The sequence below is a fragment of the Diuraphis noxia genome, unplaced genomic scaffold, assembly GCF_037042655.1.
Source record: "Diuraphis noxia isolate RWA-SAM2 unplaced genomic scaffold, SU_Dnox_SAM2 contig0001, whole genome shotgun sequence".
Taxonomy (NCBI): Eukaryota; Metazoa; Arthropoda; class Insecta; order Hemiptera; family Aphididae; genus Diuraphis; species Diuraphis noxia.
This window is the reverse complement of record NW_028301711.1, coordinates 26313177-26330696: the sequence shown is the minus strand read 5'-3', so window position 1 is coordinate 26330696 and position 17520 is coordinate 26313177. Positions and strand designations below refer to the sequence as shown.

Below are 17520 nucleotides of genomic sequence, written 5' to 3'. Positions count from 1 at the left end.
CATTCGATTGCAGACATTAAAATATGATATTATTAATTATCATTATTATTATTATCTCTTAGCAAATTCGATCGCCCGAGATCGAGGTCGGCGTCGGGTGTTGGGTAACGAAAAAGAGAAATCTGTCTTGGTGATCTCTAAAAATCCGGTATCTCGGGGCATTAGACATAATATTCTGTCTTGCTACCAAAGCAGCCGTAATTTCAAGTTGCGCCATCGGCCGCGGTTTTTCGTTTGATGTGAGCCGATAATTTTTTATTCTTCCATGGTCGGAGCTACACGCCAACCAGGGGAATCAACGAACTCCACAGCGATTACGGCTGGCATGCCGTCCGACCACCACCATCAAATCATGACCATCTCGGTTCATAACAACGATTAATCGTAACGATGTGATAAACACAATACACATAATATATATATTTAATATTTATATCATACTCACACACACACACACACACACACTTAACTATATGATTTCGTAACGTTGTATAGGTATACGTGGATTATATATATATATATATAGATATATATACAGTATATGTTTATGTATACATATGTATACAATATACACATATTATAAACAATATAAAATATGTGCGTGAGTGTGCGCGCGCGCGCGCGTTTGTGTTCATAATTCCATAATCGATTGTAAGCTCGAATAATTTGTCTTAGGTATTATTATTGTTGTTGTTGTTATTGTTGTCGTCGTCGTTGATGTTGAAGATCTAAGACAACGCCGCAGTCGTGTCCGTGCCGGCGGACGCGCGACCGTCCGCCCGCCGAAGTACGGCCGACTTAAGTGGCCAAAGCCCGAACGCGTTGATCGTCGACGGGCCAAACGAGACGAGTGTGGCGGGTCGAACACCGTTGGCGTGTGCGTGTGTTTGCATGTGAGTGTTTGTGCCCAGACCGTCGGGTACTGGGATTAACCCACTATCCCGGTCCTAATCGCCGACACGTTCGTACTTATCTACGAGCTTAATGACTGATTGACGAATAATAATCTTTCAGAGCATGACATATATCAACAACGCAATCATGTTGATCGAAGAAGAAGTCGCCGGCAGCATGTCGAACAAACACGACAGCAAGGTTCAAGATAAAAATATTTGGAAATCTTTGCGGACACACATTCTGTCTCGTCGCGAGAAGAACAAACAAGGTACGTTTTTCGTGTTCTTCGTTGTTAGATACACATAAACATGTTATGTAATGCACTTGTGATGGGTAGAACACAACTTATTCGTTAGGTGTTTTGCTATTGTGCGCAGCAATCATGGTTGCTCAGTTTGCAGATGAAAGAAAACAAATGAGAAATCAAAATTTATCTTGAATTAATGATACAACTAGAGTATTCAAAGTGATTCTAATGATTTAATTTAATTTGTTGTCAAAAGTCTTTCTAGACATGGCTTGAAATCAGTTGACTGAATAACTGATGTTTCTTATTGATAATGCTATTAAATTTAATGATCAAAAGAATAGACATTTTTCAATTACATTTTATTCATTAAATGTCAATAAATTAGATACTGGACGAGTATTTCAGTAATCCTCCATGGCTTTGTCCTTGTATTTATTTCTTAAACTGCTAGTTTTTGCTCCAGATGGGTGTTAAATCATTTATAGGCAGGTTAGGTTTAACATTTATTATTTTATCTTTTTTATCAATACTCATTATTAAATCCAAATCTTTGACTGAACTGTATTTTAAATGAATTAATTCCTTTTAATGAATTAAGTTTTAATTTTATAATGAATATTAAAATCTGTAAAAATCCTCTACAATAGGTATTTGAGTAGCTATAAAAAATTGTTGTCAAACTGGTTCTTAAGTTGCAATATATTCATATATAAGAATGATTAACCATAATATACAAATTGGTGAAAACTCCATAGATGTGTTTATAATGTAATTAAAAGGAGTTCATGGTGATCAATAACAAAACAAATTGTTATAATCATATGTTGTATGTATGTCTATTATTGTGATACATATTGCTTGTGACCTAATCAATTTAAATAAAGTGAACTTATGAATAATAAGTGTTTTGAATTTTTTGTTTAAAAATATGCATAGGTATAAATAGGAGGGGGGCTTAAGGTGTATTAGCACCCCAATTTTAAAATTAACACCCTCAAATAATGATCATACTTATGTATCAAAAACTTCTTTTTTCAAAAAAAAAAAAAACAACTAAAATGACGAAATGCATAAGCACCCTTAGTATTATTTATTGAAATTGTGCCTATGAAAATATGATAACTAACTGTGTTTGCAAGTTTCTTCTGTTGTTTACCTACAATTTTGTGTTGAACAATAGTAATAATATTCAATTGCATTACATTAATTTATAGTTTCATTAGGTACCTTAATTTTTATTAAATTTTCAATTCATCTTCCATTTTTTGATTTTTAATTTTAGTTATGTTATAAAAATGTATTGAATTAACTTTTTTAACAACAAATACAGACAAATACATCAAATTAAGTATTGGTGATTAAGTTTGCATTCATTAATATGCTTGTTATAATTTTAGGCGATCGAAAATAAAATGATAGGACTCATCTTGTCATTTTGTATTAGGTTTTTTTTATTTTGTATACCTAAATAGTAAATTAATATAATATTAAACAGATTATTCTTTAGATATTATATATTATGTATAAGGTGTGATGTGTTTATTCACATAAATCACAAGTTAGCTTAAATTATTTAATAATAGTTCTGTACTAGATTTCCTAATCTTAATCAAGTATGCCTACCTAACTATTAAAATATTTTTTTAATAAATAATTTTAACAGACTTCTTTCCCATCCCAACTCCTTGATTCCTGATTAAGCTATTCACACAATCCCTGGAAATCCCCCTCAATCTCCGAAAAGAAATTTATATAGAGACCTTCTTAATTTATCATAATAACCAATAACAACAACAGAAAGAGAGAAAAATATATAAATATTTATGTTAGAACAACAAGTATCAAGTAGTGCTATCACTGAATGGGACGGCTTCCTTCCTCAATTTTTTTCAGATTTTTTCATAGCATATATTTGAATAGGGTACAAATTGTATTGTATATTTCTAATAAAAATAGAAAAGTGTTAAGAAATTTGATTTTCTAAGAGAATATAGATAATGTTTTAAACATTGATAGGTATAGGTACTAAATACTCTTCTAAATATTAGTCTCTATAGTTATTGCATATAGGCATTAAATAATAAATATTTTCATAACTTTTTAATTTTATTTAGGATTTTAAATTTTCATACCACCGTATAAATATATTATACTTTTATAATATAGGAAGACTATTTTGGTTTTTATATATTTAACTAGTACATATTTACAAAATATGTATTGATTTAATAATATCTAATAACTATAAATTAAAATAAAATAAAAGCAATAATAAATTATTTTGTAGAATTTACTCTAGTTAGGTATAATATTATGTTTTACTGATTTAATCACTAAATATGACTAAAATAAACCTCTAATAAATTGATGATTAGTTGTCAAGTCTACCTCGTTCTTAAGTGTGTTAAATTTGAACCAGTGGCATCATTTGGGTAATAGCAAGGTGGACTATTAACCCCTGTCTGTTATTAAAATCAGCCCAATGGGTCAGTATTTGATTGTTTCCATTAATGAGAATATTAAATTTGTTGTTATTTCTGTCATGTAGTGAGTCCAAACCATAATTGCAATTATGACTATTAATATTTAGTTAGTATATTTTTTCAATTACCTTGTTTTTAATTTCTACAAGGGGCATCATATATAGTTTAAAATAGATATATTTGGATATAGGTTAGAATTTTCACTTAACCCCTCCCCACAACACCACCACACATTACTTTAATGTTTATTTTTATAAACCTAAACTTAGATAAAATGTTGTCATACTGTGATGTTTTGCAATGGTATTCTATAGAATATATTTTCAAGACTCGATGAATTTGAAAAAAAAAATAGTTATTGATTCAGTAGTTGGCAATTTATAACTTAATATAGGAATGGCATATAGAAGACCTTTTTTATTTAAGCACTTGAAACTTTTTATTGAAATTACTATAATCGTGCTGAGTATACCTTTAGAAAATTAGATGGGAACATTTGCTGGCGCTAGTCAGTACTTTTGCCGTTCGACAATAGGAACAGATATGCCTTTTGTTGGATTGATACTAAATAGGTTTTATTTAATTGGTAAATTAAAAATTGTTATATTTTACTGATTCGTAATTTTGAATATTTTTGGATTAAAAATATTAAATTTCACTAACACTAATAATATTTTATAATCAATGGTTATATACTTATATTTTCTCAATCAGTATTTATAATATATTTTAATTAATAGCTGAAGTTGATGCTGAGGTGCTAAGAAAAAAAAAATGTGTAGAATACCAAAAAATGCAAGAAAACAAATTGTCATTAGCTCAGATCAATGGCCGTTTATCTCAACTACGAGACAAACGTGATGAACTTGAAGAAGAAAAACGTGCACTCTTGAATCAGTCACAAGTTACTGATGATAGTATGGCAACTGCTTTAGTAGTGCCTAAAACTGAGTCTAATTGGTATTAATACTATGAAATGTCTAGTTTTTAATTTTATTATTGGATTTTACTTACATACATATATTTTTATTTATTTTCAGTGAACCTATCAACAATAAGACAGTTGTAACTAACAATATCAATAATGCTGCAGTTACAAATCATCGAACGACTCCTTTACTTCAACAACATATATTTAGACAACAGACTACTGCAATAAATGCACAGTCAGGTGCAGGATCTCCTGCTGCAGGTAGCGGATTAAGTCCATTGACACAGCAGTCTTTGATGATGCACAATTCCAGTACCAGTAACACTGGAGGTAGTAACCAAACATTATTGGTTTGTTCACCAGCCACAATAAACGCTGCAAACAATCAGAACAATAATGTGACTCGTTCTACTATGTCATTAGCAGCTTCTTTAACTAGCACAATGACTTTTACAAAATTTCCGACGCTGTATAGCAGTAGTACCACCACTCATTTATTAGCGCCGGTAAATTAAAAAAAATTAATTTTCATTTAAATATGTTTACAATGTAAGTTTCTTTCTAAGCTACTACATTATAATCACTAACATACTTCTTGGTAGTACACAATTCTAGCATTGTGTTATTGATTGTATTACAATATTATATTTCCAAACTATTTTTCCTCTCTATCTACTCTCTACTTATGGCTGACTTTAACTAGAATCACTACAAAATAAGTTTTAATAACTATCTTCATACTAACTTCCTCTTAAATATTTCACTATTAATATTAAACATTAGTGGTTTATTCTTAATATCAGTTTAATTCAAATTTATATTTTTTTATTTATTTAGAATGTTGGTACCAGTAACAAAATGGGTAGAACACCATCTCCACAACCCCAAACTATACAGCAGCAAAACTATCAACAGCCACAAATTGTTGTACCTTTCCCTCCATATAAGCCAATGAATAGTGGTGGTAGCACTGCTAATAATTTAAATTCTACTGCTCCAGCTCCTGTAGTAAATACCATAAATCAGTCATTAGCTACTGGAACTAATAGCAATTATCCTAGTAAGTTTTTATAATACGAGAAATATTTTTATATAACACAGTTTTTCTTTGTGAAATATATATTAGATAGTAGTTCTATAATCCTCACCATTTGATCAAAACCTAAAAAATTGTGACAACTCATGCTTAATATTTTTCTTATTCTTTAATTTAGTTGAAAATTCAAATAGACGTGGCAATAGGGAAGATACTACTCAGTCATTTAATAGAAATGTTTGGATAAACAACAACTGTAACAATAGTAACAGTAAGAGAATATGAAATATATTTATTTTCCTATTTTAGTTGTAAAATTAAATCAAATTGTAATGCAATTTAATTTAATATTTTTGTTATTCAAAAATAATTTTTATAATAAATCACATTTTTGGCCAAAATTAAAATTAAAAATTTCTTATTTTTAGAAAATTCCCAACCAAATGTCAGTAGTTATGGATCATTTTACCAACCTAATTCTACTTCTGCAGTTAATTACTGTGTCAATAATGGTCTTTTGTCTTCAGCCCCATCATTATCTTCAGTAAATACAGTATATAGTTATTCTGGGCCGCCACCGCCACCGCCTCCACCCCCACCACGAACAGAACCGTCTACTAGTGGTAATTTAATTGTGAGTACAGCTGGTGATCATGGAGCTCAGCAAATACCAAAGCCTCTTTCTTCTCATCAACACCACCAACCTCATCACCATGCACACTCCCATCCACCTATGTACATGAGCCCAGGCATTCGAAACCAAACTAGTAATCACACATGTATGTTTTTTGAGTATGTAAATTAAGTAAGATGGTGTTCTAATGGTTGTTTCGTTTTCATTAGATCACCCTAAACCACCTCATAGTGGCTACCCGGATGATAAGTTGGCACCTCCTTCATCATCTAATTTTTATCAACAGCAAGGCAATAGAAATATTCATTTGTCAAATACTACGACAGTCGCGTCACAACCACATCAGATGGTATGTAGTTATAAATTAGTTCACTGTGAAATATATATACAAGTATTCTGATTATTGTCTATTGATACTGTTTGTTGAACAGAATCAAAAACCGCACAATATTGGTTATCCTATGCGACACCCCACAGCTGCATCTTCAGCTTCCCAACTCTCTCCAGCAATTATTCAGTCGTCTCAACAACAACACGTGAGCTAATCAATATATTTTACTCTGTAAAAATGATAGCATCTATTTTTATGTTATTAACAGGCTTCATATACTGTCCCAACAAGTTCAGTCACAGGGTATTCAAATAAACCGCCTGCCAGTGTTGTTTCAACTGCTGATATTCCTAGATATCAACAACCACCACCACAAACACCAATGTCAAGACATGAATAACATGAATAACATTTGTATCAACAATAATTCTTGATAATTGACGAGAGTACCTAGTTTAAATGGATTAATGTACTTTAATGTATTGCTTAGTTTTAACAATCTTTTAAACACTAAGTATGAATTAATACTGCGGTGTTTGTTATACAATATTATTACAATTATATATATATATTTTTTTGTACTTGTAAATTTAATGACACATACTTTTTTAAATTGTTTTATATACGCAGGGGTATTCAATTATAATATTGATATTTGTATGTATAAAAATGATTTTTAAATAATTCTTGATATAGTTTAAATATTTTAATTGTATAACTGATTAAATTATTTAATAAACTGATTGTTTAATTTGGTTACATAACACTTGTATTTTTATTAGTACTTGGAACATTATCAAATATATTCTTATCACTAAACAAATCGTATTTAATTAAGAATGTACTTTAACTAACCAAATTCTGAAATTCCAGGTAAGAAAGATATTGAAAATTAATTTAAACAGAAGAATATACATATAATCTACACATTAAATACAGTACATTATTATAGTAATATTTGCATTGCCTGTTGGAGTTTAGGAATAACAAAACACATTAAATCAAAGTATATAAGACCTTTAAAATTAAATTAACTGTAAATTTTTGCTTTTCAAATATTTTAAAACATAAATTGTATTTTTCAATAATTAACATCATAATATATTAAAAGCAAACATTACTATTTTTGATAAATAACAAAGTTCAATGAGATGGTTTCTCAAACTTAATTTGCATGAAATTTGAGTTTCCAGGTTCCGTCACAAAACCCATTGAGCTATACCAGTTAACATTACTATCTTTACACTCCAATGAAATCTTGTAACAATTTAGGACGCGTGACAGAGCAATCAAACGTTGAACAACACTGTAAACAATTGATGAAAGTTAGCAATAAGAGTATAAAAGTTTTGACATGATGATGTATTATATTTTAAAGACTACTGATGTTAAATGATTGTATTATTGACTTTACACAATAGTCAATATTTAAAGCTAACAATAATATAGCAAGTTAGAAATATGACGTCTACATACTATATGTATATGTGATGACAGTGAATATGGGGTTTGTGCAATAAGTAAAGTAAAATCCTAAAATTATAATTGGATGTGTGTTATCTGTTTATATGTTTCCTAATTTTAAATAAATAGACAAGCCTTTTCAAGATATGATCTAACAACTATGGCCAAATATTTTTAATCTATTGATCACAATATTTTAAGTTTTATTTCAATACACACAAAAGTTTTAGCTGATTCAAGTGTTTATTATACAACGAAACAATTCAAACTACTTACATTTTCCCAAACCGTTTTCCTCTGCAGTTAGAGTCGACAACAATGTCTTCGATTCTACCGCGCTGCAATTCACATACATAAATTAATAAACTATTTTGTAGGTACGTGTTAAATACTGCAATTATGTCTAACTTGTCCACAGAGGTGTATGAATTTTTTTTCAATGGTCAGGGAACCAGACGCGACTATACAGTTTTCCTCAGTATCCTCAATGACAATTATGTAATATGTATTGCTGTTATTCTTCATCACTTCAAAAGTGTCTAAAAAATGGCATGTGTTAATAGCAGTGGAAAAAGACACTAGGTACAGATAAAAATGAAAATAATTAAAAATTCCACTGACTCAAATACATCTGCTGAGTGACGCTTCCCGTCACGGTCAGTTGAGACAACAGGTCCAAGTATCCTGCGATAAAAAAAAAATTAATTATGCTTAGGAGAAGAATGCGTCTGACCAGAAAACACTCGTTGCGTACCACGTCCGTAGTCTGTCATGCACAGAGGCCTCAATCGGTATTTGCAGCTACCATCGTCCACCGACAACTGGTTGACTCGAGTCGTGTCGTCGGCGGCAGTGGCTGCGGCCAGCGTTTGAGGATCGAACAGGTAGTCGACGGCCATCGTCGTCGGCACGATATGAGAGCAATAGAAAAACAACCGAAAGTTCGCGAAACGACGGCCTCTGGACTTCACAATTTCAGGTGTTAACGAAGCAACACGAAAACGTATCGCGTTCAGACCTGACCAGTGACAACGATCGTTGGCCCCGGCACGACGTTGACGAAGATCGATGACGGCGAAACGTGCGCGGGAAACGGCTTTTCTACCTCCAAACCACCACTACTTGGACGCCAAACCGCGCATTCCTCGATACGCGGCCTCATATTGGTATGCATTATTATTACTATATATGTTTCGAGTCTTGGCGGCCGTATTTCACTTTCACCGCTAACAGGTTATCAGTTATTACGAGTGCAATAATTACTATTATCATGCAAAATAATGATAACAATAATTATTAATAATATTATAATTTTATTACAGTGACTGTATATTGTCACGAGCTCGGCGGCGACGGTGCAGCTGATGTGTACCGTTCAGGGGCGTGAGCACGGGGGGGGGGTCACGGCCTCAGGCTTTTTCTTTAAGAAAAATCTAGTTTTTAAGATCTAGTACAGCGTTTCCCGAACCATGGGTCGCGACTCGCGGTTACGATTACAGTTATTTTAGTCGTAAATTGATAAATAGTATAAATAACTAGTATTGTAGTATAAGTGACGTAGAGTTATTATGATTATGGAATTTTTTTTATCTTATCGGTAAATGTGCTAGTGACTAGTCGATGCGATCGGTCTCGGTCGTTTGTCCATAATCCACTAAATTTTCTATTATACTAATTTTTTGTATTTTTTATAATTTATTTATTAATTAAGTTATTATTATTCAGTATATTGTATTCGTATTGTATTTTATAAAAAAACTCAATAATAAAATGGATTATAGTAAAAATCTTATTTATTTAAGGCATACTTTTTTTAAGGGGGGGGGGGGGGTCGCGTACCTAATAAAGATTAAATGTATGGGTCGCCATTGCAAAAAGGTTGGGAAACGCTGATCTAGTAGATATCTATATTAGCATTAGGTATACTAGACAGCGATCATTTTTACATTTTACATGAAAATAGTGGAGCCAGTTTTAATCTAATAGACAATAGATAAATAAATATTGTGATAAAGTTATTAATTAATCAGTTATCATCACGATTAAAGATATTTTCGGTTTTCTTATATTATATAAATTGTGCAAGTTATGCTGATTTTTTTATAGGTAATACTATGCTGTTTCAGTTACAAATTATTATTATTATTTGATTTTATCATAATTATGTATTATTATCTATTTTAATACCTTTATATTTGATTTGTATTAATGTTTATATTTGTATACCTATTGAATTAAATAAATAGGGACTTTATAAAATTAACAATTAAATATTCAACTATATACTAGGATTCATTATAAGAATCTTTGAAAAAATTTTAAGGCCCCCCCCTTCAGTCAAAGTCTACTCAAGCCTATAGTACTGTTGTACTTTGGGCCGCGAGTCTCGGCGATACGTCGTCGCTTACGGCGCGTGCGTGTGCTCGAGTGGACGACGATGGCTGCTGCTCAAGGCCTCGCCACGTGCAGCGGCTATTATTCTGACTGACTAACGAAGTGTACTGTAGGCCGTGAAAACTAGTTTTTAGGTCTTATTGTTGTAAAACTGTACGAATGCAGACGTACAGTAGACAGTGCCGTAAAAAACGGGTGTGCAGTGCAGAGTGTACGCGTGCACCGTAGGTAACTAGGCACACAGGCAACAGGTTTGGCACAAACTCATTTTCAAATATTATTAAATAATTGTTGAAATAGTTCAAATTTGTTGTTGTTAATGGAAATGAAACCAATTTTATTTGTTAGTGTCTGTTTACTAATTTAGTATTATTGTTGTTGTAATAATTGTTATCTTATTGTTTTTGATAACAACGAGGGAGGAGGGGAACCCATTCCAGCAAAATTAAGAATTCTCGTCTGTATTTTAATGCAATACTATTAATAGTATTTCGGTATCGTACAGCGTACACGCGTTTTGTCTGCTCATGGGTTTTGAATTTTGATGGCCGATCACTGCTGTTGTACCTGGCACCTATACCATGCAATGTCTAAAGTATATTGTACATTAATACAATAATACCACAATGACTACAATACCAGAAAAAGAATTAATTAAGTCTTCTTACGGTTTTATAGTCAACTGAAATTTTATAGTTGAGGAACTTTTTAATAGGTATCTAATTTTATTTGTGAAGATTTGAAAAACAATTACTATTTTAAAACTAGCAGGATATAATAATTAGTAATGATTTAACAATTATATTTTCTGATATTTTTACAAGTTGTATATTTTTGTTTGTCCTAAACGTCTGCTATAATCGTCGTATCATCGAGTATCATAATTCACAGATTATAAACACGTTTATTACAGCCTGGATAGGCTTTATAAATGGCCAGGTTAAATACTCCAAAAATATTATACAACATTTAAGACTAACTCTATAATATTTATATTTTGTACCTAAATTATAATATTAGTTTTGGTATTTAAAGTTGTCAATTGTAAATTTACAAGTGTAATACTAGAATGTATATCTGTATATCTATATGTTAATACATAATTTGTTTTAAAAAAATGTAATGAGTACTACCTATATCCAAGCAGTATATTATAAGGCAAAAAGCATTAATTTTAGACTCGATCAGGAAATGGATCACACCATTTGCACAGCCATCGCTATGAGTATAGGAAGGTTCCTCAAAGTACTAATAGTACTCAGAAGTCAATACTCATATTATGCAAGGTTTATACCAAGCCCACAAAATAAACAATTAAGACAAAACAGGAACAAAACCAATTTGTAAATTTATGGACAAATAGAAACAGCGACCAAACAGTAACTTTCTGTTTGGACCAAAAAATGAAAATGGAAATATTTACTAAGCTAGGGATAAGCAAAATATTATGTTTGTTTTTTTTTTTTTTTTTATTATTGTTATTATTGATGTTCACAATGCATAGACAAAACAAAAAGAAAATCTGTGTTTTTATCACTCAATTCAGTGGCGTAATTAAGAATTTGTCATGGGGGGGAGTGATTATTATTATTATGTTTTTTGGAAAATCTGTAAACCTCATACAGTAACTTATCCCCCGCCAACAAATATAAAATGTTAGCATTAAAACAAAAGTTAAGGAGATCTATCCCACTCAACCCCCTTAATTGTGCCCCTGGCACTCATTAATCATTAATTATAGTCTGCAGAAGGTAATCAATTATCTGTTTATTCTGTTATCATCCTGAAAATAATAATGTAATAGCATTTCCCGCCTAATTGCACTATTGCATTAAGGACGTTTCAGATTTCTAATACATAAAGTAGGAATAAAACACAACCCATTAGGTATTTACTGCTTTTGAGGGAACACAATAATGTCTTTAGAATCTTGTACATTTTACCGTCAGAATCTCTTTTCTCTCGAAAATGTTTCCATTTTGTCGCTAGACAGAAAGTTGCTGTTTTGTCGGCTTGGTGATACATCCGCGGTAATATTCAATATTGGTTCTTCAATATCAAAATGTTCGATAAATACAAGTTTAAAAACAACTTCGAAATATTACTTTATATTTTTTCAACTTGTCCATTATGAAAAATATTATAGTAGGCACCTACTTAATATTTCTGTGTTATATTATAATATTAAATTTAGGCGCCTATATTTTATTTTATTTATTATTATTATTATTGGCGATTCGGCATTGGCCTTATCATCTTTGATTAGTCTGGTGTACTTTTACAAAAAAAAAAAATTACAAGTAGGAACATTATATAATAATATTAAAACGGCACTAAAATCAGAATGAATAACGTTATAATAGCAATAACGCATGTAATAATTGCGTTATAACTATTGCTGCTGTCTTCGACTGTGGCCATATTCTGATCGCATTGGACTACGCCGCAGAACTGCATTAGTATACATAATTTTAATTATAGGCATATATTATATTATTAGGACAACAACACGACCTGATCGACGGCATTCCGGTACCTATATAAATGTAACTTGGTAAATGTATTGCCGTAATGCCGTGCGTTCGTGCTTATATATATACGCGTTGTCGACATGAATGTTATAGCCAATCACGTTGTGTGCATATATTATAATAGTATAATATTATCATAATGTGTGACCCATTTAACCAGCGGGGTTATTTATTGTCCAAACCAATTTTTGTATTTTTTAAAAACAAAAAAGTTCTCATATATTATATTTATACAACACTGTATTTTTAGTAACTATAAAAATTTAAGATACCATAAAAATTAGTGACAACATTTTGTTAATCATGTTATTATACTTAGTTAGGTATAATCGTATAACCGTATGACATAGGCGTGCGCAGATCTTGACCGCAGGGGGGGAGGCCCTTAAAAAGGTCCGAACTAAAGATTCTTGTCTGATGATAATTGATTAATTAATAAAATAATAACTCAATCACATTTATATTTTATTTATGCTATTAGATTAAAACTGGCTTCACTTTTTTTTTTGTAAAATCTAAAAATTTCGCTGTCTAGTATAATATACATATCTATGCATTTATTAAAGAAAAAGCCAGAGGCCGCAGAGGGGGCCGCGGCCCACCCGGCCCCCCCTGTGCGCACGCCTATGCCGTATGATATGGTACATAAATACGTTAATATTAACATGAGAACTGTAACTCAAAAATTGTTTTCAACAAAATTGTGCAGCCCATCATATAATTATAATTTATAACTATAAAGTCATATATTTTAATATATACCTACCTATATTAAATAACATTATAATTTATAATAGGTAGGTAAGTTATGTAAATTGTAAAGTAAACTTTCTAAATATTCAATAGCGTACATAGGATTTTAGTTCAGTTAGGGGTTTACACGAGTATAAATAATTTACATTATTTGTTGCTAAACTGTTTTTATATAGTTAGTTATCAATAATTATAATTAATGATAAATTTAAAATTTAATTTATATCTAATAAAAACTACCAACAATTGATCGACTCTGTGTATTGGAATGGTGGTAAATAAGATTTTTTGGGGTAAAGAAGAAATTTCAGGGGGGTCAGAACCAGAAATAAAGGTCTAGCTAATATTTTATGGTGTTATTTTTTACTATAATTTTTATATTATTTTTGTTTTAATTTTAATTTTTTTGTTTTCACTCAGACATTAGTAGACCTATATTAGGAGCTCTTGTGAAACGACTGAAACGTCTTTCTAATTTCTATAAATGCTGTTTTTATTATGTTCTCAAATCGATAGTCTATAATAGCTATAATAATACATCATCTCTGAGTAACTTGACAGTCTCTTCTTCATTTTTTATTTGTATATCTAAATTTTTGATTTTTGATTTTTTTTACAATTATATCTATATCAATTATACTAAACACAATAAGAATGCGATAAAAATGAACACGTTATGAAGTTTTGTTGAAAGAAGACGCCCATTGATAACACTTTATGTTAGCTTGATAATAATTTTAATTTAATTTAGGAGATCACGACACCAATTACGCTTCAAACGTCTCCGAGGATAAATTATATAACTTAATACTAAATTATGAAGTATAGAACAATATGCAATTATGATAAAACTAGAAGTTTGAAGTTTTGTACGGAGCTTTCTGCACAAACAACGAAATCGACTTTTAAGAACTTGTATAGCTGTATTTATTTTCTGATGCAGTTGTTGAATTGAGTTTTGGTGTGTATATAGAAATTTGCTCTGAAGGTAACCGCCACCTCCAATTAAATTACCTATAATTTTTATGTTTATAATATTATTGAAAATACTTTATGAATTCATTGCTAATTTATGTATAAAAATATGTTACCAGCTATAACCTTTGATTAACCTTTAATTCAATTCGAAGTTTCACACGACCATTGTTATAAATTCTACTGTCGTTAATAACTGATCCTGACTATCTGCAGACTAAGTAAAAAAACTGCATACATCCTTTTCGATTTCTATAGAGTTCTGCGTTTTCACCTCCAGAACTTTTTAATGGGATATGTATACAATCTATAGTTCCAAATACTGCAGAAAATTACCAATTAAATAAAAACTATGATTTAGCATCTATCCGGTAAGTATTGTGGATTTGGAAATCGAATATCAGCTTTTGTCAGGTTTAGCAAGTAATTCTGATACTTCTTTTATTACAATACAAACGGAAGACTCTGAATATCCCAACGTATCTCCGTTGAAAATCTTTATAAAACAAAATAAAATAAACAATAACTTTTTTGTAAAATAATTATACTGATTTAATAATATTCAGGTACTTGATCATTTCCACTTGCGTAGAAATGTAGGACAATATTAGTATAGTTTTGTTGTTTTGTAACATTATTATCAATACTTAACCTTAACCCACTTCTATCAAAATTTAAATCCATATATTTTCCAAGTATATATCAGAATTAAAATTATTTCTATATCATTTATTTGTTGTAAAAATGACGCCACCAATACTATATTGTAGTGATGGATCGAACTGCTTGATACGAAATTCGAAATAGGTATAAATAAATTATGAACTGAACAAATCGAATTTGAAAATATTTTTATAATCAAACAATATCTTAAATTAATTTTCTGTACTTTATAGTAATTAAAATTTAAGTACCATATTAGTATCACCTAAACTATTTAATATTTTTTTTTATATTATTATGACAATGTATGATAAAATAAAATGCCGGTTTCAAATTTTAGTTGGTCAAAACATTTTAATTGTTCGTTTGAATAATTATAAGTCAGATTCGGAATCGCAATAGGCACTTTGACAAAATCCGTTTCGAAATCGATTAGAAATCAAAAAAATTGGTTCGACCAATCACTATTTTATTCCTATTTTATTCGTCAATATTTTTTGGACAGAAGTTCGTCCCATAAAACTATGCTTTAAACCTATTCCGCAAAATACTCATTTAAATAACCACATCATGACCGAATGTCTGGTTTCAAAGAATATGCGTTTCATATTTAAACACATATATGGTAAATAATGGTTTATGGTAAAAAAATTTACAACATTCAGTGCCTGGTGTACCGGCTGAGGGTGAGTTGCGGCCCGACCTTTCGTTTCCTGTGTGGGAAACCGGTGAATTCCGGCCCGATAATATTTTAGGTATAGGTTAGTTGCGGCCCGAGTAATTATCATTACATATGTACCTTATTACTTGTATAATATATATTATATACCGTATAAACGAATAACGATAAACGAAATGTTCAATACGTATGGGAAGTTATATTTTTGTATTTGTATAATATGATAAAGATAATATAGATCGTTTTATCTTATTATCTGCCATATATGACTTACATTATGAATGCTTTGATTTTTTTTGGACATTATTATCATAATATATTACACCAATTATACTTTTATTTTTTTTATTATTTATTTTTTAATATAATGTCATAATATTAATATATATATATATATATATATAAATGGAGACAAAAAATTCGAAATTGCATCAGTTGAGAACGGCTGGGACGATTTGGCTCGAATTTGTTTTAAATGATAGAGAATGTCGGGGAGCGGGTTTATGTTTATATACTATTACTATATATAGACATATAGTATATAATATATACATTATTGTATGGCCGCAATTCGTATTACGTACCTCTCATAAACCCGGGCCGCATAAACTCGTACGTTATTTAGGGTTTGGGCCGCAACTCACCAACACTGGGTGTACCTACGTATACAATAAAAGTATTGATTTATAGTGTATACGAATCACTAATAGAAAAATAAATTAGTTAATGTTATATAAATAAATCAAAACATCTTAAGAACTATATAAGCTGACAGACTGTTTGGGCTGAAAATTGTTTTTCATCGTATATATACCTGAAATAATTTATTTTTGGATCCTAAAATTTAAAATAACCATTGTCATTAATTATAGTTATTGTAGTGACCCGCGATAGGTACTCAATGACGAGATACATCACTCAAATCCTAAATGGGTACTTTATAATATAATAAATTATAGGTATACATTTTAATAACATTGTTTTTAATTGCTGACGTATGTTGAAATTTATATTACATCACTTGCAGGCTGTTTGACTTACTTCAGACATATTTTACAAGCATCAATCAAAAAAAGGTAACACAATTCATATTCCTATAAAGAGTATTAAAAAGCTTAAATATTTTGACAATTAAGTCATTTGTAGAAAATACTAATAAAGATAATTATATAGTCCATAACAATTTAGATTTCCTGCAGTATATGCTTATAATATTTTTATTGTTGATTTTGTCAAATATTAGTTCTTGTGAATATTCCCGACATTCACGTTATTTCGTAATATTTGGTTTTTTTTTTTTATATACTATAACTATGTTACTTTTGACCCCCAAGATGAATTAATTTATCACCAAAAACCAGCCTTAATGATTAAAACAGTTTACTAAACTCTTAGCATCAAAATAATAAATATTATATTATGATATTAAATACTGGACTAAACACCATAGGTTACCTAGGTAATAAATTAAAGTAGGTAAATAATAGGAAGTACGCTCG

The 17520-nt window shown here is 30.3% G+C and overlaps 2 protein-coding genes across 3 annotated transcripts; one reads left to right on the top strand and one right to left on the bottom strand.

Annotated features, from left to right (window-relative positions):
* The first annotated feature begins 535 nt into the window (after positions 1–535).
* Positions 536–7326, top strand: LOC107170777 (uncharacterized). 2 transcript variants are annotated; one of them, XM_089216655.1, is made up of 10 exons: positions 536–893; positions 1015–1165; positions 4371–4590; positions 4671–5067; positions 5399–5621; positions 5776–5868; positions 6125–6376; positions 6441–6580; positions 6663–6767; positions 6831–7326. In XM_089216655.1, exons 2-10 carry the CDS (start codon positions 1018–1020, stop codon positions 6960–6962), a joined length of 1710 nt encoding a protein of 569 aa, XP_089072781.1. In that variant the 5' UTR covers positions 536–893; positions 1015–1017; the 3' UTR covers positions 6963–7326. The 2 variants fall into 2 exon arrangements, with proteins under 2 accessions (XP_089072781.1, XP_089072780.1); XM_089216654.1 differs by having other exon boundaries at positions 540–893; positions 6026–6376.
* Positions 7327–7563: 237 nt separating this feature from the next.
* Gnpnat (glucosamine 6-phosphate N-acetyltransferase) lies at positions 7564–9318 on the bottom strand. Its single transcript, XM_015520973.2, has 5 exons — positions 8781–9318; positions 8648–8710; positions 8435–8565; positions 8303–8364; positions 7564–7868 (listed from the first exon to the last, which is right to left on the bottom strand). The coding sequence occupies exons 1-5, from the start codon at positions 8923–8925 to the stop codon at positions 7706–7708; spliced, it is 564 nt and encodes a 187-aa protein (XP_015376459.2). The 5' UTR covers positions 8926–9318; the 3' UTR covers positions 7564–7705.
* Positions 9319–17520: the final 8202 nt, after the last annotated feature.

What these genes read in the sequence shown, in the direction of transcription:
- Gnpnat (XM_015520973.2), bottom strand. Translation starts at nt 8,925, where the DNA reads ATGGCCGTCGACTACCTGTTCGATCCTCAAACGCTGGCCGCAGCCACT. An exon ending in CATGACAGACTACGGACGTG is followed by an intron (nt 8,711 to 8,780) that starts GTACGCAACGAG and finishes TTTTTATCGCAG; the next exon opens with GATACTTGGACCTGTTGTCT. An exon ending in TCATACACCTCTGTGGACAA is followed by an intron (nt 8,365 to 8,434) that starts GTTAGACATAAT and finishes TGTGAATTGCAG; the next exon opens with CGCGGTAGAATCGAAGACAT.
- LOC107170777 (XM_089216654.1), top strand. Translation starts at nt 1,018, where the DNA reads ATGACATATATCAACAACGCAATCATGTTGATCGAAGAAGAAGTCGCC. An exon ending in TCGCGAGAAGAACAAACAAG is followed by an intron (nt 1,166 to 4,370) that starts GTACGTTTTTCG and finishes TTTAATTAATAG; the next exon opens with CTGAAGTTGATGCTGAGGTG. An exon ending in CAACTGTAACAATAGTAACA is followed by an intron (nt 5,869 to 6,025) that starts GTAAGAGAATAT and finishes TCTTATTTTTAG; the next exon opens with AAAATTCCCAACCAAATGTC.